General features: G+C 49.9%; 2 protein-coding genes across 2 annotated transcripts; both read right to left on the reverse strand.

Annotated features, from left to right (window-relative positions):
• Positions 1-9397: 9397 nt before the first annotated feature.
• On the reverse strand, positions 9398-10318 carry LOC116997730 (mas-related G-protein coupled receptor member H-like). Its single transcript, XM_033062808.1, has one exon. It carries the CDS (start codon positions 10316-10318, stop codon positions 9398-9400), a length of 921 nt encoding a protein of 306 aa, XP_032918699.1.
• A 2595-nt stretch (positions 10319-12913) lies between these two features.
• On the reverse strand, positions 12914-14536 carry LOC116998222 (mas-related G-protein coupled receptor member H-like). The gene is made up of 2 exons (XM_033063703.1): positions 14443-14536; positions 12914-14197 (listed from the first exon to the last, which is right to left on the reverse strand). Exon 2 carries the CDS (start codon positions 14085-14087, stop codon positions 13182-13184), a length of 906 nt encoding a protein of 301 aa, XP_032919594.1. The 5' UTR covers positions 14088-14197; positions 14443-14536; the 3' UTR covers positions 12914-13181.
• Positions 14537-21751: the final 7215 nt, after the last annotated feature.

Here is a 21751-nt window from a genome sequence, read left to right on the forward strand (position 1 = left end):
TTAATAAAGTGTAGGTTGTCTTGTAGGTTAATTCACCGGTACCCAGATCACCATTTGTCAGGTTGTGGTTGTTTTCTTTCAAGAGCCAAGCAGCGATTAGTTGCTATAAACTTTGTTGTAAAGGCACATCAGAGTCACAAGTATTAAAGTCCATGCTGATATTTCTGGCAAAAAGTTCTAAATTGAATTAAAGTCCCAATTAGAAGTAGAAGGTGCTCCTGCCAAGGTCCCAGGAAGCTGATGTTGCTGCCACAGCTCCTATCTTCTTCTGGGCGGGGATGATAGTGGTGAGAGAAGAGAAGAAAGAGTGAGCAAAAGTAAAAAGGAAAAGTCAAAAGTCAAAATGGGAATCTCTCCCCAGTTCACAGACTCTTATATACAATCATCCCAACAAGCAAAGACACAAACTCAAACCATTTCTTCTTAACCTATTAGAATTCTAGTTTCTTAGCACACCAGGTAATGTACAAACTATGCATATGCTCTGTCTTGTTCTATCTAAAAAATGTAACTAAAATTCTTACTATAGTTTTAGTATGTCTAAATGTATTTTCCTGGAACCTGCATGGAATCCCTAGTATCTAGGACTATGTTGTTTAACCTTCACTAGATCTTGTGCTTCTACTCTTGTATCTGAGACCTTTGCTCTCTAAAAGCACTTAAAACTTACTTTACTTACTTGCTTGCTTATTCTAAAACTTAAAGTTACATCTCTACTTTATGTGTGAGTGCCATTAACTACTTCAATCCATGCAAAGGTTTTAATTCAATCCCTGCATTCTGATTTGTCTCTGAAGAATTCAGAGAAACTCTTGACTTACAGACTCCAACATCAAAGAACTGTTATTCCTATCCCCATATCTTTGCCTGAGAGCCCCTTAATTTCAAAATTATACTAATTCAGAGGGAGGGATTTATTTTCTCCATTTCATGGGAAGGCTCTGCTTTCCCTTGCAGACACCTGTCTTTCAATCCAGGAGAGATTTTAGCACTCAGGACTCAGTTCTGAATCAGATATTTGTAAGGGAGCCAAGCCTTCTTTTCCTCTGGGAGCGTCTTTCAATGAGTGAAAGAGAAAAGTTTGTCCACAGAGAGAGAATGCAGGAACACCACCATAGAATGTGCTGGAAGACCCTTGAGGAAGGGATCCAACAGCTGAGGGAAGTGGCAGTACTGGAGGTACTCTTTGGGAGGGATGGACATCATGACAATGACCCTGACAAGGTCAGGTGCACAGGGCAGATGCTGTGGAACCTGGCAAACCTGGGGCCATCTCACTACACCACCTTCATTGAAACAATTAATGCTAATAACCGCTGAGAGACAGTGGATTCTGTTGCCAACAATCTCAGGAATTATGAGAGTATGATCAGTGGCCCAATGCAGGCTGATGTCTCTGCTGTAATTAAGAGCCTCCAAGAGGAGATGAGGGAGATGAGGGAGGAGATGAGGAGGAACAGCTCCCATAAGGCACCTGTGCAAATCACAGGCCCCAAAGTCAAAGCCCAACATTCCCCAGCTAGGGAAAAAGGATACACCCCACGAGCTGATATGTAGTTTTTCTGTGTGACCATGGAGAAGACATGAGAAGGTGGGATGGGAAACCCACTTCTGTCCTGGCAGCACAGGTACATCAGCTCAAGGAGGGAAACACTAACCAAGGGAGCTACACTAAAGTGAAGGTAGCCTCAACCTCCCACATCCAAGCTTCCAGGTATTACAGAAGGGAGGATGATCTGTAGGATCCCCTTGAAGGAATCTCTAGTATATATGCCCAGGAAGGAAATAATAACCACAGCTAGAGAGGCTCTGCCTCTTGCCAGGTAGAGGAACAGGAAGTTCAGGTCTTTTAGACAGTGTGGATCCGATGGCTTAGCATATCAAAGCCACAGAAATATAGGACATTAGTTGATACTGGCTCACAATGTACCCTAATGCCATTGGGACATGTGGGGGCAGAACCTGTTTCCATAGCCAAAGTGAAAGGGGTACTGTAGGAATTACAGTAATTTCACGAATACAAGCCGCACCAATTTGACCAAAATTTTGGTGGAAACCCGGAAGTGCGGCTAATATTCCGGGGCGGCTAATACATTAACAAAATTCTAAAAGCTGCCAACACGGAAGTGAGAGCCCGCGGCAGCCCCAAGCCAAGCTGGAGCCCGGCCGGCCCTGGCAGAGGTGGGAAAGCCTGGCAGAGGCGGGGCCAGCAGTGTGGGGGGCGGGCGGCAGAGCCTGAGCCAGCAGGGCGGGGGAGCCCGGGAGAACTGGGGCTAGCAGTGCAGGGGAGCATGGCAGAAGCAGGAAGGCCGGCGGGTGGGGCTGCCTGGCAGCGGGGGAAGCCCAGCAGAATCGGGGCCAGCAGCGTGGGGGTGCCCGGCGGTGCGGGGGCCTGCAGTACCGGCCAGGGCGAGGAAACGCGGCGGGGGTGCAGACGGGAGGGGGCGGCCGGCGAGCCTCGCGGCGGTGGCAGCCCGCCGGCCGGGCGAGCGAACGCGGCGCGGGGCAGGCGGCGAGCCCGGCGGCGGCAGCCCTGCCGGCCGGGCAAGCGAACGCGGCGCGGGGCGAGCGAACGCGGCACGGGGCAGGCGGCGAGCCCGGCGGCGGCGGCGGCGGCAGCCCGCCGGCCGGGCGAGCGAACGCGGCAGCGGGGCGGTGCTGACGGGAGAGGGGGGCCAGCGAGCCCGGCGGCGGCGGCAGCCCTGCCGGCAGGGCGAGCGAACGCGGCGCGGGGCGGTGCTGACGGGAGAGGGGGGCCAGCGAGCCCGGTGGCGGCGGCAGCACCACCCGGCCAGCCCCGCCGAGCCATGGCGCCGAGCTGGGCCACCCGGCCCCGTAGACAACCATGAGCGGGCCGAGCCTGCCTGGCCCCGCCCCGAGCCAGTAAACCCCGCTATGCTGCGATCCTGTTACTAATTGGCCAATTTGTGAAAGCTGCGCACGGATTCTCGCAACGAACGAAAGTGCGGCTAATATTCGGGGTGCGGCTTATCTATTGACAAAGACAGCAACATTGTCGAGGCACCGGAAGTGCGGCTTATAATCCGTGCGGCTTGTATTCGTGAAACTACTGTAACTCTGTTAAAAGCTGAGGTGAATGTATCCAGGAAGAAGTGGCAAAAACATCCAATTCTGACCAGCCCAGAGGCACTGTGTATTTTGGGCATAGACTTCCTCCAGAACAGCTATTACAAAGACCCAAAGGGATTCAGGTGGGCTTTTGGAATAGCTGCTGTAAAGGCAGAAATCATTAAGGAGTTGAACACCTTGCCTGGACTATCAAAACCCCACCCACAGTAGGACTCCTGAAGGTGGAAGAGCAACGAGTGCCAATTGCCACCTCAACAGTTCACCGCCGGCAGTACCGGACGAATCGAGATGCCGTGATCCCCATCCACAAGATGATCCGTGAACTGGAGAGCCAAGGGGTGGTCAGCAAAACCCACTCACCCTTCAACAGCCCCATCTGGCCTGTGCACAAGTCTGATGGAGAATGGAGATTGACTGTGGACTATCGTGCGTTGAACGAAGTGACTCCACCGCTGAGCGCTGCCGTGCCGGACATGCTGGAGCTCCAGTACGAGCTGGAGTCCAAGGCAGCAAGGTGGTGTGCCACCACTGACATTGCCAACACATTTTTCTCCATTCCCCTGGCAGCAGAATGCAGGCCTCAGTTTGCTTTCACCTGGAGGGGTGTGCAGTACACGTGGAATCGTCTGCCCCAGGGGTGGAAACACAGCCCCACCATCTGTCATGGACTGATCCAGGCTGCACTGGAAAAGGGTGAAACTCCAGAACACCTTCAATACATCGATGACATCATTGTGTGGGGGAACACAGCAATGGAAGTATTTGAGAAAGGAGACACAATCATCCAGATTCTGCTGGGAGGCGGTTTTGCCATCAAGAAGAGCAGAGTCAAGGATCCTGCCCAAGAAAATTCCAATTTCTGGGGATATAGCAGCCAGATGGATGATGTCAGATTCCCACTGAAGTCATCAACAAGATCACTGCAATGTCTCCACCAACCAGCAAGAAGGAAACACAAGCTTTCCTAGGTGCCATAGGTTTTTGGAGAATGCACATTTCCAAGTACAGTCAGATTGTGAGCCCTCTCTACCTGGTCACCCACAAGAAGAACAATTTCCACTGGGGCCCTGAACAGCAGCAAATCAAGCCCAAATGAATCAGGAAATCGCTCATGCCATACCCATAGGACCTAAACCAAAAGTAAAGAATGTGCCTGACTCTGAAACCAAAACCAGTCATTTGTTCTGCAGCCTTTGGCAAAAAGTGCCCAAAAGAACTCGAAACCAACTACTAGGATTCTGAAGCCAAAGTTACAAAGAGTCCAAAGCCAACTACACTCGGAAAAAAAAAAAAAAAATCTTAGCTGCCTATGAAAAATTCAAACTGCCACAAAGGTAATCGGCACTGAAACACAATTCCTCTTGGCACTCTGACTACCAGTGCTTGGATGGATGTTCGAAGTGAAAGTTCCCTCTACCCACCACAGCACAAATACCTCATGAATCCTGGCAGATTGATTACATCACACTGCCTCAAACCCACCAAGGCAAGTGCTACGTGCTGACCATAGTAAAAGGCACCACTAGATGGTTAGAAATGGGCATGGTGCCTTGTGCCACTGCTCAAAACACCATTTTGGGCCTTGAAAAACAAATCCTTTTTGCTGGTTTTCCATTGAAGCCACCTAGGAGGAGGGCACACTCAGTGTGTTTTCTCTATAGGAACTTTTTCTGTGAATTGGTGGGATCAATTGGAGGCTGGTTTGGTTGTTGTCAGCCTGAAAAAGCTACAGTAATTTCACGACTATAAGGCGCACCCTTTTGACTAAAATTTTCCCTTGAACCCAGAAGGGCGCCTTATAGTCCGGTGCGCCTTATCTGATGGACAAAGTTGTGACATTTGCCACCCCAGAAGTGCGAGCTGCGAGCTGAGCCAGGACCTGCAGGAGACGCGGCCGCCGCGCGGGGAGAGAATCAGGACCCGCGGGAGCCGCGGCCGCCGCGTGGGAGCCGAGACCCGCTGGGAACTGCAGCCGAGGCGGGGAGCCGGGCTACAGCTGGGACCTGCAGCCGCGGGGAGGGATCCGGACTGCCCATGGTTCGGGATTGCCTTGGTTCAGGGCTGCTCGCTCTCAGCTGGGCATCTGATGTGGTTGCCCTTCTCAGCATGTCCTCTGGTATTGGTCTGTCTCTGTAGTCTCCTGGGAACTGCTTTTTGTTTACTCAACAGAAGACGTGCTAACGAGTATTGCACTCAGCATCTCTAAGCACCTAATTAGCAGGATTACATAACAAAGGACGTTTCGTTACACGAACAGATCCGGTTGTTCCCCTCAGGCATTGCAGCCGCTGGAGCAACGAAGCCAGATAGCACCGCCAGGGCTGTCGTCCCAGGTTAGAAAGAGTGAAGGGAAAAAAACTTCCCTCAGCGCTTGTACCCCGGGTGTCAGCGCTGATCTCAGAACCAGGATGCTTCACCAGCGTCGCAGTGCAGGGCAGATCCCTCTGCAGAGAAGAAACCTCTCTCCTCTGCTTTCGGGTCGGTGAAAGAGTCCCCTGGAATGACAAAACAACCCACAAGCATTCACCCCCCACCGCTTTCTTTTGTCTTGAGCAATTAAAAGGGTAATGAAGTCGTCCGTCCAGGATAATGTGAAAAAAACACCAAGGGAAAGAGTAAAAAACTCCCCCAACTCCCAACACGCGGGTTTACAGGAAAGGTGCTGATTTTGTAGACCTTTGCAACATGTCAGAATAGCCTTTAAATGCAGCCTAAAAGAATCAAAGCACTAACAAAATACAGAGAAAAATCACTCACTTTTATGAAACTTTCAAACAGCTTTATTTTTAAACAAATTAATCTTTAAACAGGGTCATCTTTAAACAGGGTCATCTTTAAACAGGGTCACTTTTTAGTCGCCTCTATTAATCTTCAGCCAAACCTTAGAAACCTTCAAAGTCTTCTTCCTCCGTATCAGAAACCATCAATTGGGCGGTGGCGGCATCCAGCAAACCCGAAGCTGTATCGCCTGTATCTTCATCCTCAGAGTCGTCAGGTTCGGCACTCTCGATGTTGTTGCTGGTATTAAATTCTGGAATGATGTCAGCCCTCGCAAACCCTTGGATGATAGTAGCGGGTGTTACTTTACTCCAGGCATCCAGTATCCACTTGCACACAGTGGCATAACTTGCCCTGCGCAGCCTGCCGGTGGTCGTGTAGGAATGCTCGCCTTCTACCATCCAGTTTTCCCACAGAACTTGCAGTTTAGCCTTAAAAGAACGAATAACGCTTATGTCCAGTGGTTGCACTTCTTTAGTTAAACCACCCGGTATTACAGCCAGCTCCGAGTTCATCTTTTTTACTAGGGCTTTCACGCTGTTTTGTGGGCATACATGGAATCGAGAACCAGCAATCCCGGCACTTTAAGATTAAAGAACCTCTGTGGTGCATGAGCATAAACTTCCTTTAGCCAAGTCTTCATCACCTCTTCGTCCATCCACCCTTTTGGGTTCACGGCAACAACTATTCCATCTGGAAATTTTTCTTTAGGGAACGTTTTTCTTTTAAAAATTACCATTGGGGATAATTTCTGCCCATCCGACAAAACACCGAGAACTACAGTAAACGATGTCTTTTCATTCCCTGTGGTGCGAACTGGTACTGTGGGTGTTCCGGTTTTCTCGACAGTTCGGGTGAGCGGCATATCAAAGGTGAGGGGGACTTTGTCCATATAGGTGATGTGTTTGGCTTGTATATTTTTTTCAGCGATCTTGCTTTTGCAATAACTCCTGAACGTCGCTACCTTTTCCTCGTAATCCGCCGGCAGCCTCTGAGAAACCGCCGTACTGGTACGGATGGAAAGCTGCCATCTTTTCATGAAGCAGAAGCACCAAGATGGCCCTGCTTTAAAGTCCTCTATACCCATTTCATTCGCAATTGCTTTTGCTTGTATCGGAATGGCAGCAGTGGAGAAACTTCTGCCAGCTGCTCTTTGTTCGGAAATCCATCGCTCCAGTCTGTCTCCTAGTCACGGCCATCTTGCTTTATGCCTGCGAAAACTCTTCTTTGTCTTCTTTGCAAGTCGTAAGTCATCCTCTTGCTGTCGCCACTTGCGCACCATGGATTCATTGATGTTGAATTCCCTATCTGCATCTCTATTTCCATGCTGTTTTGCATGGTCGATTGCTTTTAATTTAAAATCTGCGTTGTAAGCTAGTCTCCTCTGTGGAGCCATGCTGAACTCACGCTCGCCGTTTACGCGCACCCTCAGTAACGCTTTCACCACTGTGTAGGCAAGAAGCTTGTCCTGGTTTAAAGGGACAGTATTACCAGGAAAAGGGAATTCAGGAACTCGCAGGCACAAAAAAGGTATAGGTTGGGAATAACAGTTCTTTACTGAAATATTTATAAGACAAACAAAAACAGCATCAGCTATACGAAAGAAAAAAAACAGTGACAGAACAGAACGGAATTCAGTCCCAGTCCCTTTTTCAGTCACCGATGGCTCTCCGATGGATCAGGGCGGGCGGCGTCTCAGTCGCGGCTGCTGCAGGGGCAGGGGAGGGGGCCAGGTGGCCTCCCCGCCCCAGGTGCAAGAAAAGGGTGAGGAAGGAAACTCTGCTCACCGTGGGCATCCCAGTTCCCAGTTGTTCAGAGGAAGCAGGAAGCTTTAGCAGTCCAAATCCAAGAAGCCTGATCCCAACAGGAGAAAAAGAACCTCTCTCCTCGAGTTCGGCCGGTGAGCTGTGTAGTTCTCCTACCCCCAGTGTCCTCTTACTTGCCGAAAACAAAAGCAGGACTCCACCTTTCCCTAATGGGCCATCAGCTTGCTTCAGCTAGTCATTTGTCTCCAGCTCTTAACGGCTAATAGGAGAGCCATCCCGGCTAGCTTAACATAATAATGGGAAAAATTTCTAAACCTCACCAACCCACAACAAAGCTTTTCTCTGATTGGTTTATCGTGGTAAACTACCCATGACTCTGTGTCTATAACTGTATCTGCATGTATATATGTATATAATTAAGGTACTGTATGCATGTATAAAATTAAAATTTTTAAATTTAATGTAATGTGTTAGTATGGGAAAAAATATGGGATGGATAATGTTGGGGGTTAGTTTTTCCTTCCCTCTTTGCCTTGGGAATTTTTTCCCATTGACATGATAAAAAGCACTGATGGCAAGGTCCTTGAAAAAGGGAGAGGAGGAACATCCCTGGTTTCTTAGGAGTTTCTCTTGGAGGAGGGGGGGAAGTGGGGGGACACGGAGAGATTAGGAGCAGGTAAAGGAACGAAGAGGGCAGTTTCTACAGAGAAGCGTGGATATTGTTTATTCAACAAATTTTGAGGACAGAACTATTGCATTGGAACCAAACAAAAAACCCAAAAAAACCCAAAAGCAAGCACAAATCTGATGCAGGGGTAATATAGGGCTAAAAACAAAAAGACAAAAATCAATACTAGATGGATTTTGGCTGAAGCTGCTGTGCAGAATCCCTGTTCAGCTCCAGAGAATGGCGAGGTTCACGATGGAGGTGGTCAAGGGCTTCCTTGAACTTTGATGTTGGGGAACCAGAGGATGGCCCCATTCTGCACAACAGCAGCATAGCCTCTAATTTCTGTGCAATTAATTGGTCCAAGCATCTGGTGATGTGAATTTCCATGTTGAAAGATCTTTTTGTGGTCACAGGCACCAGGATTCAATACAGGGCACTGTTGACTTTGCACTTTACTCAGGACGATGTAATTCTGGAATTAAAGAATGTGACAAATTCCCACTGAAAGTACAAGGGAATGTTGCTGTCCCTGCCCAGCTCTGCAGCCCTACCTGGTGTCTCTTCCCATCAGCTGGGAATGCAGGGCTGGCTCTGCTGGACAGAAGGGGAATGAGGCTCCGTGTGATCCCAACCCCTCTCCTGCCATCCAGAGGCACCAGCCCCTCAGGGATTGGGGAAATCACTGCCACCCTGTGCTGGGTGTGTCCCCAGGCCTTAAGGTGTCACGTTCTTTGCAGGCAGGAGATCCCTCAACACCATGCAACTCATGTGGGTAGCCAAAGGAGATGGAGTTCATTCCCTGGGGCCCAGGCAATGAGGGTCATTCCATGGGGAATAGAGCTGGGGAACAGCACTGAGCCCAGCTGCACTGCCTGGAGCCATGTGGGCAGGGCAGGGAGGAGGAAAGCCATGCTCCAATGTGCTCCATGGCAAAGCATCCCTCCCACATTGCCCCTGGCAATGCCCCTGCTCCCTTCTCCTGCAGGAGTGCACCAGCACAGGGAGGGTGATGCTGTGGATATTTATTCATCAGGTGACTCAAGGAAACCTGTGCCAAGGTCCTTCAGCAGAGCAGCGGAAGGGATCAACAGGCTCAGACCCCTGTGTCTGTGTTGGCATCATCGCTGCTGGCAGTGTTTCCTTTCTTTTCCTCAAAGACCCTCTGGAGGGAGTCCCTGAGGGACGCCACGGAGCAGGGACTCCAGCACCTCCCTGCCACGAAGTAGATGACGGGTTTGATGGTGCTGTGGATGCAGGTGAGCAGGAAAATAATCTGGGTGGGCACAGAGATGTAACCAACCTGCTGCAGAAAATTGCAGAGGCCGAGGAGGAGAGTGAAGAGCACAATGATGAAGATAACATTGTCTTGTGTGTCGTGTTGCTGCTGCAGGGAGCCACGCTTGGCATTGATGATGTCGATTGTGCGGGAAATGACCACGGGTGCAGCAAAGAGGAGCAGGATGATGGTGTACATGGAGACGACAGCTGCCCTGCAGTGCCCCTGCTCATGTGACGGACACAGGAAAGTCACCACAGGAATGACGGTGAAGAGAGAGAAAAAGGCCCAGTGTTGGGCACTTTCCACCACCCACCACAGGCGCTCAGGAAGGTCACAGCGGCAGCAGAGCTGGAAGAGCCAGATCATGTCCTTCCTGAAATTGAGGAATGTCAGTTGGAATAGTGCCCAGTAGAAGGAGACCATTGACAGTTGGGAAAGTAATCTCAAATACCTCATGGATATGATAGCAGAGCAGGACACATCCTCCAGCAGGAAGAGAAGGGTGGAGGGGAGCATGAAGAGAAGGAAGAGGAAGTCGGCGAAAGCCAGGTCGAAGATGCCAGAGTTACGGATTTTCAGGCTGAGGATCCGGAGGACAGCCCCGTTCCCAGCCAGCCCACAGAGGCAGATGAGCAGTGTCACACTGTGTATGGCCACGTTGGTGACATCTGTCTCACAGAGATCGTCCCCTTCAGTGGGTGAGGCTGGAGATGGGAACACGGTGGTCACCTCCATGGATGGACTCTGGGCAGGCAGTGGGATGTGGTCCCTGGCTGTGGTCAGAGTGGTTGGGAGTCAGTGGTTGGAGAATCCAGGGATGGACCATGCAGCTCCTCAGCAGCTCCCTGCAATGGGAAGGATTCAGTGGAGCAAAGTGAGATGTGCAGGCGAGGAGGGTGATGGAAATATTGGGGTGGGAAATGGGAGGTGGGACAGTTGGGCTGGGTGGCAAGGGATTGATAAATAACTGGGAAGAAACATTTTCAACGCCTCTCAAGTTGCATAAGGACTAATTGGGCAAAAAGATAAAAGGACGTAAAGATGTGTTCACTGGATGATAAACGTGGCTGGAACCGGTTTAGAAAGTGATAAGGACGCATACAATATTTTTGGGGTGAGTTCTGTAACAAGAAGGAAGAGCACATGCGCAAAGGAAGAGTTCAAGGCAAGGTCACCTTTGATATCACAGCATTCAGTGAATATAACCACCAGAGATCCCCATGAATGATCCTGTAGGACCATGTAAATAGTCCCAATAAGGAAGTGGATGTATGGAAATTAGTTTTAGGTAAATGGTGTTTATGTAGTAGATAAGAAAAACATTTTAATGTCTATGTATGTTTATACATAGATTATAATGTATAAAGACAACACTGTAAAGCCTCACGGCACACACAGAAATAAGGAGAGATGTTTCTGTGTGTCCTGCTGCCTAATACTTCACTTGGTAAACACCATTACTTGGTGTTAGGAACTTCATTCTGTCTGATTTTGGGATCACTCCTCATCCCATCCCATCCCCATCCGCATCCCCATCCCCATCCCCATCCCCATCCCCATCCCATCCAAACTCCATCCCATCCCATCCCATCCCATCCCATCCCATCCCCATCCCCATCCCCATCCCATCCCATCCCATCCCATCCCATCCCATCCCGCTGGTTTCCCAGTCCAAGGCCACTCCCTGGCGGCCAGTGTGGCCTGTTGGGCTCTGCAGCCATCCAGTGGGGAATTTGGGATTGGGGGCACCCAGACCCCTCCAACACCCTCCATTCCCTGTCTGCCTGATGCCTTGGAGTGGCTGCCTAGAACAGAGGCCAGACAAGGTTCAGAGAATCAAAGCAGGTATTTATTAAAGGCCTTCCAAAGGTGCACCTTGGGCAGTCACAGCCTGTGAGAGGGCCTGAGCCAAAATGGACAATGGCCATGAGATTTTCAGACAGACAGAAGTTTTGTGCATTTACATATCAGGGCTTAATCCTCCAATTACAGCTTCAGGTAATAAAGTCACACACCCCCAGTTTGCCCACATCCCCAAATCACTTTTGTTTGTACTTTTCCTGGCCTGAGGCAGAAGAGTGTCCTTGAATTCCAGGCCTAGAGGAATTGTTTTTTCTGACCAAACTGTCAAGACAGTTAACCAACACTCTAGATGGAGTTCAGAGCTATGCACTAATGCTGTACAGGATTGGAAAAATATGAATGCTCAAATCCTAAGGCATCCTGCTCCCCTCTGACATCCTCTGGAAATTCCCCCCAGGCCGCCTTCCCCTGCAGACAGCCCCGCTCCTCTCCTGCTCCACACGGGACCCCCAGCAGTGTTTCCGCTCCTCCTGGCCATTCCATGCCTCTCCACCCCATGGAACACCAGTGGACCCATCCCTCTGGTGCCTGTTGTTTGTCTCCAGAGGAGGTTGTGGGGCTGGACACCAGGGATCAGCTCGGGAGGGCGTCTCCAAGAGAAACATTCCCTGAAGGCCTGACGGGGCAGCCTGGGGTGAGCAGCCATGGGGAGGGACTGGAGCCTCAGGCACGGGGCTGGGAGGGATGGGAAGGACGGGAGGTGGGTGGGCTGCAAGGGGAGAGGGATGGGAGGTTGGTGTGGGAGCTGTGGGACATGATGGAGCTGGTGGGAAGGTGTGGGATGTGGTGGGGCTGGAGAAAAGGTTGGGATGTGGTGGGGCTGGAGAAAAGGTTGGGATGTGGTGGGGCTGGAGAAAAGGTTGGGATGTGGTGGGGCTGGAGAAAAGGTTGGGATGTGGTGGGGCTGGAGGAAAGGTTGGGATGTGGTGGGACTGGTCCCCTCAGGGAAGGCACAGGGAGGCGGGTGATGCCCTGCAGAGCCCGTGGTGACAAACACAGATGTCACCCTGCCCCTGGAAGGGGGTGGCCGTGCTCAGGACCACGGCCTCCTCCTCTCCTTGCTGCTGCACCATCCGAGCCCGCTGCGGGAGCAGCTGAAGGCAGCGGAGAGTGAGAATTCCTGAAGGCAGAGAGTCCTTTGCACCTGGCTCACAAAATGAAAAATGGAAGCCCTTTGGGGAGATGTCAGCTGTGACACTCTAGGAGTAGCCAGGGGGGAATGCTGAGCCCCTGGGCCATCCTGTCCGTGCCGGCCGTGCCGGTGCCAGCTCTGGGCACTCGGGATCGTGGTTGCTCCAGGGAGCACAAGCCATGGCAGTGTCCCCTCTCTCCAGCCACATTCCCGGCTGGCAGCAGGAGCCGGAGGGATCCGGGAAGCGCTGGTAGAGGGGGCAAAGCCAGCTCAGGGTTCACGATGCTCTTTATTGGTATCAGCCCACAGTGGGATGCAGGCACCAGGAGCCACGGGGAATTTAGGAATCACAGCCATGTTACGAAGGATCCATTTAGGGGAACAGTGCTTTAGGACTTGTGAGGGAGGAGGAAAGCCATTCTCCAATGTGCTCCCTGCAGACCATCCCTCCCACATGTCCCTTGGCACTGCCCTTGCTCCCTCCTCCTACAGGAATAAATGAGGGAAGGTGATCCTGTGGATATTTATTAACCCTGTGGCTCAGGGAGCGTCCATCCACTGTCCCATGGTCCTACATTGGTGCAGTTGAAGGGTTAAACAGGCTCAGACCACACCATCGTTGGGCGTGATGTTTTCTTCTGACTCCTCAAAGATGCTCTGTAGGCCGTCCCTGAGGGACTCCATGGAGCGGAGCCTCCAACACTTTGTTCCTGAGAAGTAGATGAAGGGGTTGATGCTGCTGTGCATGCAGGCAAACAGGAGAACCACCGGGGGGGACAGAGTGATGTAGCCGAGCTGCTGCAGGAAATTCCAGACACTGACAGGGAGAGTGATGAGCACAAGAATGAAGACAATGATGTCGAGCCTCTTGAATTGGTGGTGCTGGGAGTTACACTTGAAATGAATTAAAAAGATTGTGCTGGAAATGACCACGGATGGAGCAAAGATGAGGAAGTTGAGTGTGTACAGGGAGATGAGAGCCCCCTGGCAGTGCTTGTGTTCCTGTGACTGGCACAGGGAAGTCACTGTAGAAATGGCAGCAATGACAGTGATGGAAAGGGCCCAGAGCACAGCACTCACCACCACCCATGTCAGGTTCAGGGGACAGAGGACAGACCTGCACCTCTCAATGCTGATGGCTGTCAGCCAGTACAGCCCTACGCTGTAGAACATCAGGAAGAGGAGGAAAATGAAGCTTATGTATGCTGGGAGGATGATGGAAGAGCAGGTCAAATCCTCCAGCAGGAAGAGCAGAGTAGAGGGGAGCATGATGATGAGGAAGAGGAAGTTGAGGACGGCCAGGTCAAGGACATAGGCAGTGAGGGGTTTCACGGTGTCCTTCTTCAGGTGGAACCCAAGGACCCAGATGACAGCTGCGTTCCCAGCCAGCCCACAGAGGCAGATGAGCAGTGTCACACTGTGTATGGCCACTCTGGGGACATCTGTCTCACAGAGATCGTCCCCTTCAGTGGGTGAGGCAGGAGATGGGGACACGGTGGTCACCTCCATGGATGCACGCTGGGCAGGCAGTGGGATGTGATCCCTGGCTGTGGTCAGAGTGGATGGGAGTCAGTGCTTGGAGAATCCAGGGATGGACCATGCAGCTCCTCAGCAGCTCCCTGCAGTGGGAAGGATTCAGTGGGGAGGAGTGAGATGTGCAGGGGAGAAGGGAGGTGGAAATTGTGGGTTCAGAGAGTAAGGGGTGAGGGTTGGGTTGTTCAGCAGGAAGGGCAGAAGGGAAGCTTAGAATGAGGACGCAGCACCTGAGGAGGGCACTGCAGTCACCATGAGAGGGTGGCAGGAGCAGAGCAGCTGCTGGAGGAGAGGAAGGTGGGGCAGGGAGGAAGGAAAACATTGCACTGACCTGTTCACTGTGGGGCAGCAGCAGGCACAGGGGGTCTGTGCAGATCAGCGGTGCTTCCTGGTACCTCTTGCTCCTTTGGGATCCATGTCCTGAAGTGGATTCTCCCTGGCCCGTAACATGAAGGAGAAAGTGCCCAGACCACCAGGAGCTCCCATTCCCATCCTGCTGGATCCTCTCTGTGCCCTGTCCCGCTGTTGTTTCCAAAATAGTCGATGGGATCACGGGGCTGTCAGAAGCAGTTTTAGAACTTCGGATCATCAATATTCCACAACCTCGGGTTTATTGACATTGATTTTTTTCCCCCTACAAAGCAAGTGCTCTTTGTTGTGAGAAACAACACCACACTTGTTAAAAATTTTAAAGTTTACTAAACTACACCAAGGGAGTTAATAATGTAAAATGCACAGCACTGGCTGCCCACATGCAGACAGAGCCACAGCCACAGGCACACTGCCCACACCAGTAACAGCCTTAAACACTCTGGGTAAGCCAACCCCTGGTAAGCCAAGCCCCACACTCAAACATTTTCCACTCCTCCGACACAGCTCCTCCTTCGTCCCGGAGCTTGTGCATTCCTTGTGGCTTCAGCTCCCCACAATGGTCAGAGATCAGCATTACAGCATTCAGCATGAACACAACACTCACATTAGAAAAACTCCACATCTGAACAGGGCTTCTTTAACATTATAACACACACAATATTCATTCCACATTTGTGAGAGACAATCACCATACCCCCTGTTTATAATATCTGTGAATGGCTCCTCATTTCCCCCTAATTAGAAACGCTCCTGCCCAGGAAAGTGTTCCAGTTTCCAACTTTGTTCCCCCACCTGACAGATTTCTACCATTCCTCATTTCCCTTCCCTGAGGGCTCATTGGCTCATCAGAGGGATGCTGGTGGTGCTGGTGGCACTGGAATGCTGGCGCTGCTGGTGAAACATCTGGCTGCTTGTCAGAAACAACTCCCATTCTGGGAAGAGCTCCAGGATCATTGCCAAAACCTCCCCATGGCTCTTGGGGACACACCTGCCCCATTTCTATCATTCCAGCGCAGGCTCACACAGCCCAAGGGAAGGACAGCAATCAGCTCCTTGCAGCCAGGTTATCAGCACTTGGAGCCCACATTATTTACTGCCAATCCCCCTGACAATGCAGTGAAAGCTGTTTGAGACCAGAGTGCTGTGAACCCCCTTCCAGGCCTTCGCCAGATCTCCTGCTCCTCCTCAGTCCTGGGAACACTTGTGGTTGTTTTTACCTGATCCCAAACTGTCCCTTTGCCAGCAGGGACACCTTCCACTAGGCCAGGTTGCTCCAGGCACCATCCAACCTCGTTATTTCCAGGGATGGGGCAGCCACAGCCTCTCTGGGCAACCTGTGCCAGGGCCTCAGCACCCTCACAGGGAAGGATTTCTTCCCAATATCCAGTCTGAACCCACCCTCTGGCAGTGGGAAGCCATTCCCCCTTGTCCTGTCACTCCATGCCCTTGTCCAAAGTCCCTCTCCAACTCTCCAGAAGCCCCTTTAGCTCATGGATCATGAAGTGTTTGCACTTGTAAGGATTGTCCTGGTGAGGGGATGCGAGATTCCATGGCTGGGGACACAAACCCGGTGTCAGCAGGGAAGAGAGGTGACAGTTCTGGTCCCAGGGCCACCACAGGTGCCAGTTTGCAGCAGGAGCATCCCAGATCCCTGAGGCATGTCAGACTGGGTAGGAATCATGTCACCTCAGCCTTCCAGGAATTCCTTGGAATTCACTGTAGGCTGCTGTCTGAGTACCAAGGGAGCGTAGAACATGACTCAGATCAAACCTGCAACTTTCTAAGGGTTGTAGCCCAGAGAGCTGCTGTTGGGATTTTGTTTTCTTTCAGTCAATGGATTTTTTTCCCATGGCCATGCTATGAAGCACTGATGGCGAGGTCCTTGTGGAGTGAGGGGGGGACAAGTGAGGGAGAACCTCCTGGTTTTTTTGGGAGTTTCTCTCTCAGAGTGGGGGCGAAGGGGAGCACTGCAAGATTAGAAGCAGGAAAAGGAGGGTGGGGGGCTGTTGCTCGCTGTCACTTGCTCTTGGCTTCAGAGGAGAAAGGTCACTGCTTATTGCACCGCTGTCCCAATGGTGGGAGCAGCCACCTCTTCTGCTACTTCTGATTTTTTTTGACAAGTTTTGTTGGTCTTTTTTGCCTTGTTATATATATTAATAAAGTGTAGATTATCTTGTAGGTTAATTCACTGGCACCCAGATCACCATTTGTCAGGTTGTGGTTGTTTTCTTTCAAGAGCCAAGCAGCTATTAGTTGCTATAAATCTGTTTGTTGTAAAGGCACATCAGAGTCACAAGTATTAAAGTCCATGCTGATATTTCTGGCAAAAAGTTCTAAACAGAATTAAAGTCCCAATTAGAAGTAGAAGCTGCTCCTGTCAAGGTCCCAGGAAGCTGATGTTGCTGCTGCAGCTCCTATCTTCTTCTGGGCAAGGATGATAGTGGTGAGAGAAGAGAAGAAAGAGTGAGCAAAAGTAAAAAGGAAAAGGCAAAAGTCAGAATGTGAATCTCTCCCCAGTTCATAGACTCTTATATACAATCATCCCAACAAGCAAAGACACAAACTCAAACCATTTCTTCTTAACCTATTAGAATTCTAGTTTCTTAGCACACCAGGTAATGTACAAACTATGCATATGCTCTGTCTTGTTCTGTCTAAAAAATGTAAGTAAAATTCTTACTATAGTTTTATTATGTCTAAATGTATTTTCCTGGAACCTGCATGGAATCCCTAGTATCTAGGACTATGTTGTTTAACCTTCACTAGATCTTGTGCTTCTACTCTTGTATCTGAGACCTTTGCTCTCTAAAAGCACTTAAAACTTACTTTACTTACTGGCTTGCTTATTCTAAAACTTAAACTTACATCTTTACTTTATGTGTGAGTGCCATTAACTACTTCAACCCATCCAAAGGTTTTAATTCAATCCCTGCATTCTGATTTGTCTCTGAAGAATTCAGAGAAACTCTTGACTTACAGACTCCAACATCAAAGAACTGTTATTCCTATCCCCATATCTTTGCCTGAGAGCCCCTTAATTTCAAAATTATACTAATTCAGAGGGAGGGATATATTTTCTCCATTTCATGGGAAGGCTCTGCTTTCCCTTGCAGACACCTGTCTTTCAATCCAGGAGAGAATTTAGCACTCAGGACTCAGCTCTGAATCAGATATTTGTAAGGGAGCCAAGCCTTCTTTTCCTCTGGGAGCGTCTTTCAATGAGTGAAAGAGAAAAGTTTGTCCCCAGAGAGAGAATGCAGGAGCACCACCATAGAATGTGCTGGAAGAGCCTTGAGGAGGGGATCCCACAACTGAGGGAAGTGGCAGTACTGGAGGTACTCTTTGGGAGGGATGGACAGCATGACAATGACCCTGACAAAGTCAGGTGCACAGGGCACATGCTGTGCCATCTGGCAAACCTGGGGCCATCTCACTACACCACCTTCATTGAAACAATTAATGCTAATAACAACTGAGACACAGTGGATTCTGTTGACAACAATCTCAGGAATTATGAGAATATGATCAGTGGCCCAATACAGGCTGATGTCTCTGCTGTAATTAAGAGCCTCCAAGAGGAGATGAGGGAGCTGAGGGAGGAGATGAGGAGGAACAGCTCCCATATGGCACCTGTGGAAGTCACAGGCCCCAAAGTCAAAGCCCAACATTGCCCAGCTAGGGAAAAAGGATACACCCCACGAGCTGATATGTAGTTTTTTCTGTGTGACCATGGGGAAGACATGAGAAGGTGGGATGGGAAACCCACTTCTGTCCTGGTAGCACAGGTACATCAGCTCAAGGAGGGAAACACTAACCAAGGGAGCTACAATAAAGTGAAGGTAGCCTCAACCTCCCACATCCAAGCTTCCAGGTATTACAGAAGGGAGGATGATCTGTAGGATCCCCTTGAAGGAATCTCTAGCATGTATGCCCAGGGAGGAAATAATAACGAGGGCTAGAGAGGCTCTGCCTCTTGCCAGGGAGAGGCACAGGAAAACCAGGTCTTTTGGATGGTGTGGATCCGATGGCTTGGCACTTCAAAGTCAAAGAAATATAGGATATTAGCTGATACTGGCTCACAATGTACCCTAATGCCATTGGGATATGTGGGGGCAGAACCTGTTTCTATAGTCAAAGTAACAGGCGTATTGTTGGAATTAACTCTGTTAAAAGCTGAGGTGAACGTAACTAGGAAGAAGTGACAAAAACATCCAATTGTGACCGTCCCAGAGGCTCCGTACATTCTAGGCATAGACTTCCTCCTGGACAACTATTACAAAGACCCAAAGGGATTCAGGTGGGCTTTTGGAATAGCTGCTGTAAAGGCAGAAAGCATTAAGGAGTTGAACACCTTGCCTGGACTATCAAAAACCCACCCACATTAGGACTCCTGAAGGTGGAAGAGCAACGAGTGCCAATTGCCACCTCAACAGTTCACCGCCGGCAGTACCGGACGAATCGAGATGCCGTGATCCCCATCCACAAGATGATCCGTGAGCTAGAGAGCCAAGGGGTGGTCAGCAAAACCCACTCACCCTTCAACAGCCCCATCTGGCCTGTGCACAAGTCTGATGGAGAATGGAGATTGACTGTGGACTATCGTGCGTTGAACGAAGTGACTCCACCACTGAGCGCTGCTGTGCCGGACATGCTGGAGCTCCAGTACGAGCTGGAGTCCAAGGCAGCAAGGTGGTGTGCCACCATTGACATTGCCAACGCATTTTTCTCCATTCCTCTGGCAGCAGAGTGCAGCCTCAGTTTGCTTTCACCTGGAGGTGTGTGCAGTACACCTGGAATTGTCTGCCCCAGGGGTGGAAACACAGCCCCACCATCTGCCATGGACTGATCCAGGCTGCACTGGAAAAGGGTGAGGCTCCAGATCACCTGCAATACATCGATGACATCATTGTGTGGGGGAACACAGCAATGGAAGTATTTGAGAAAGGAGAGATCATCCAGATTCTGCTGGGAGGCAGTTTTGCCATCAAGAAGAGCAGAGTCAAGGATCCTGCCCAAGAAATCCAATTCCTGGGGATATAGCAGCCAGATGGATGATGTCAGATTCCCACTGAAGTCATCAACAAGATCACTGCAATGTCTCCACCAACCAGCAAGAAGGAAACACAATCTTTCCTAGGTGCCATAGGTTTTTGGAGAATGCACATTCTTGAGTACAGCCAGATTGTGAGCTCTCTCTACCCGGTCACCCGCAAGAAGAACGATTTCCACTGGGGCCCTGAACAGCAGCAAATCAAGCCCAAATGAATCAGGAAATTGCTCATGCAATAGCCCTTGGCTCAGTCAGGACACAAACCAAACATAAAGAATGCGCTTTACTCTGCAGCCAAAACCAGTATTTTGTCCTCGAGGCTTTGGCAAAAAGTGCCCAAAATAACTCAAAACCAACCACTAGGATTCTGAAGCCAATGTTACAAAGAGTCCAAAGCCAACTACACTCCTGCAAAAAAAAAAATCTTAGCCACATATGAAAAAGTCAAACTGCCCCAAAGGTAATCGGCACTGAAACACAATTCCTCTTGGCACTCTGAATACCAGTGATGGGGTGGATGTTCAAAGTGAAAGCTGCCTCTACCCACTGTAAATGCCTCATGAAGCAAGTGGATTGCTCACATCACACCCGTATTGAAAAGCCAAATTGCCCTGGGATTTTGGAAATAATTACAAATGGACTAAAAAGTAAAAATTTTAATCTCACTGATATAAAAAAAGCAGGAACAAGTGACCCAGGCTGAAAAAGCCACACCATACAACCAACTGCCAACAGACGAAACACGCTACATTCTTTTCCCCATTGGTTCCTGACGCATCATGAAAATAAACCAGAAGTAAAAAGCAGTTGTATGGAGCTCCACACAGCAAGTTGTAATAGCTACTGAAAGAGAAAATGAATCAAGTCAGTTTGCTGGACTCAAAGCTGTTCAGCTGGCCCTGGACATTGCTGAAAGAAAGAAGTAGCCAAAGCTCTACCTTTATAGTGATTCCTGGATGGTAGCCAATACTCTGTAAGGTGAGAAAAATAGAAAAAGTAGAGACGGTACCTGTAAAAGTCCATCATGTAGATACCCATATCCCCAAGAGTTAGGCTAATAAGAAACACTGAAACCATGAGCAAGAAAATCAGGCTGCAAAGATAAAGGTATCACAAATAAATTTTTAAGATTGTTTTTAATACATTTTTAGGATTAACAACACAAGGTAGAGTTGTTCCTAACTAAATGTATCCATGAGGCCTCAGGTTATCATGGCAAAAATGCCACTTACAAGTAGGCACAAAAGCAAATGATGGCTTTAACCATAGACAGTATTTCTCAGATTATCCATGACTATAAAACGTGTGCTGCAATCAAGCAAGCCAAGCGAGTGAAGTTCCTCTGGTATGGGGGGCAATGGTCCAAATATCAGTACGGGGAGGCCTGGCAGATTGACTACGTCACACTGCCTCAGACCCGCCAAGGCAAGCGCTATGTGCTGACCATAGTAAAAGGCACCACTAGATGGTTAGAAATGTGCACAGTGCCTTGTGCCACTGCTCAAAACACCATCTTGGGCCTTGAAAAACAAATCCTTTTTGCTGGTTTTGCATTGAAACCACATAGGAGGAGGGTTCACTCAGTGGTTTTTCTCTATAAGAAATTTTACTGTGAATTGGTGGGATCAGTTGGAGGCTGGTTTGGTTGTTGACAGCCTGAAAAAACTAATTGGAAAAGTTAGTTTGATCCGTGGTTTACATTCTGAAGCAAGCAAACTCCAGGACAAAACTCTTTCATTTCGGGCATTTCACAAGGTAACATCGGCCTGGCCTGGCCCCCCCATCCATGCAGCCCGGGCCCGGCAGGGGTGGGCTCGGGAAGTCACCGGGTGGGACCCCTGTTCTCAACCAGGGCCCCAATTTCCTGGGGGAGGAGAGGTGTGTTGCTAAAACCCTAAAACCTCCCTCCACCCCAGTGTAACCTTGGCTCTGTGGGGCCCTGCCAGCGGCTCGTAGCAGCCGTGGGGTGGTCAGAGCCTGCCCAGCCGCCCACGTGGAGCAGGGGTGCCGTATTCCTACCATGCACCAGCAGCTGGGAAGTTACACGGTTCAACAGCCTGCTAAAACCACCTGGAAAGCACTGGGTGGGGGGACGTTCAAAAACTGGGGAATTAATTTACCAAAAACCACATGGATAGTGAAAACTCAGAGTTCCACTAACCAAGCAACCCCTACCCAGTTTAAACCCTTAGAAACACCAAGTAGAAATAAAGTTCCA

The sequence above is a fragment of the Catharus ustulatus genome, chromosome 6 (assembly GCF_009819885.2).
Source record: "Catharus ustulatus isolate bCatUst1 chromosome 6, bCatUst1.pri.v2, whole genome shotgun sequence".
NCBI lineage: Eukaryota > Metazoa > Chordata > Aves > Passeriformes > Turdidae > Catharus > Catharus ustulatus.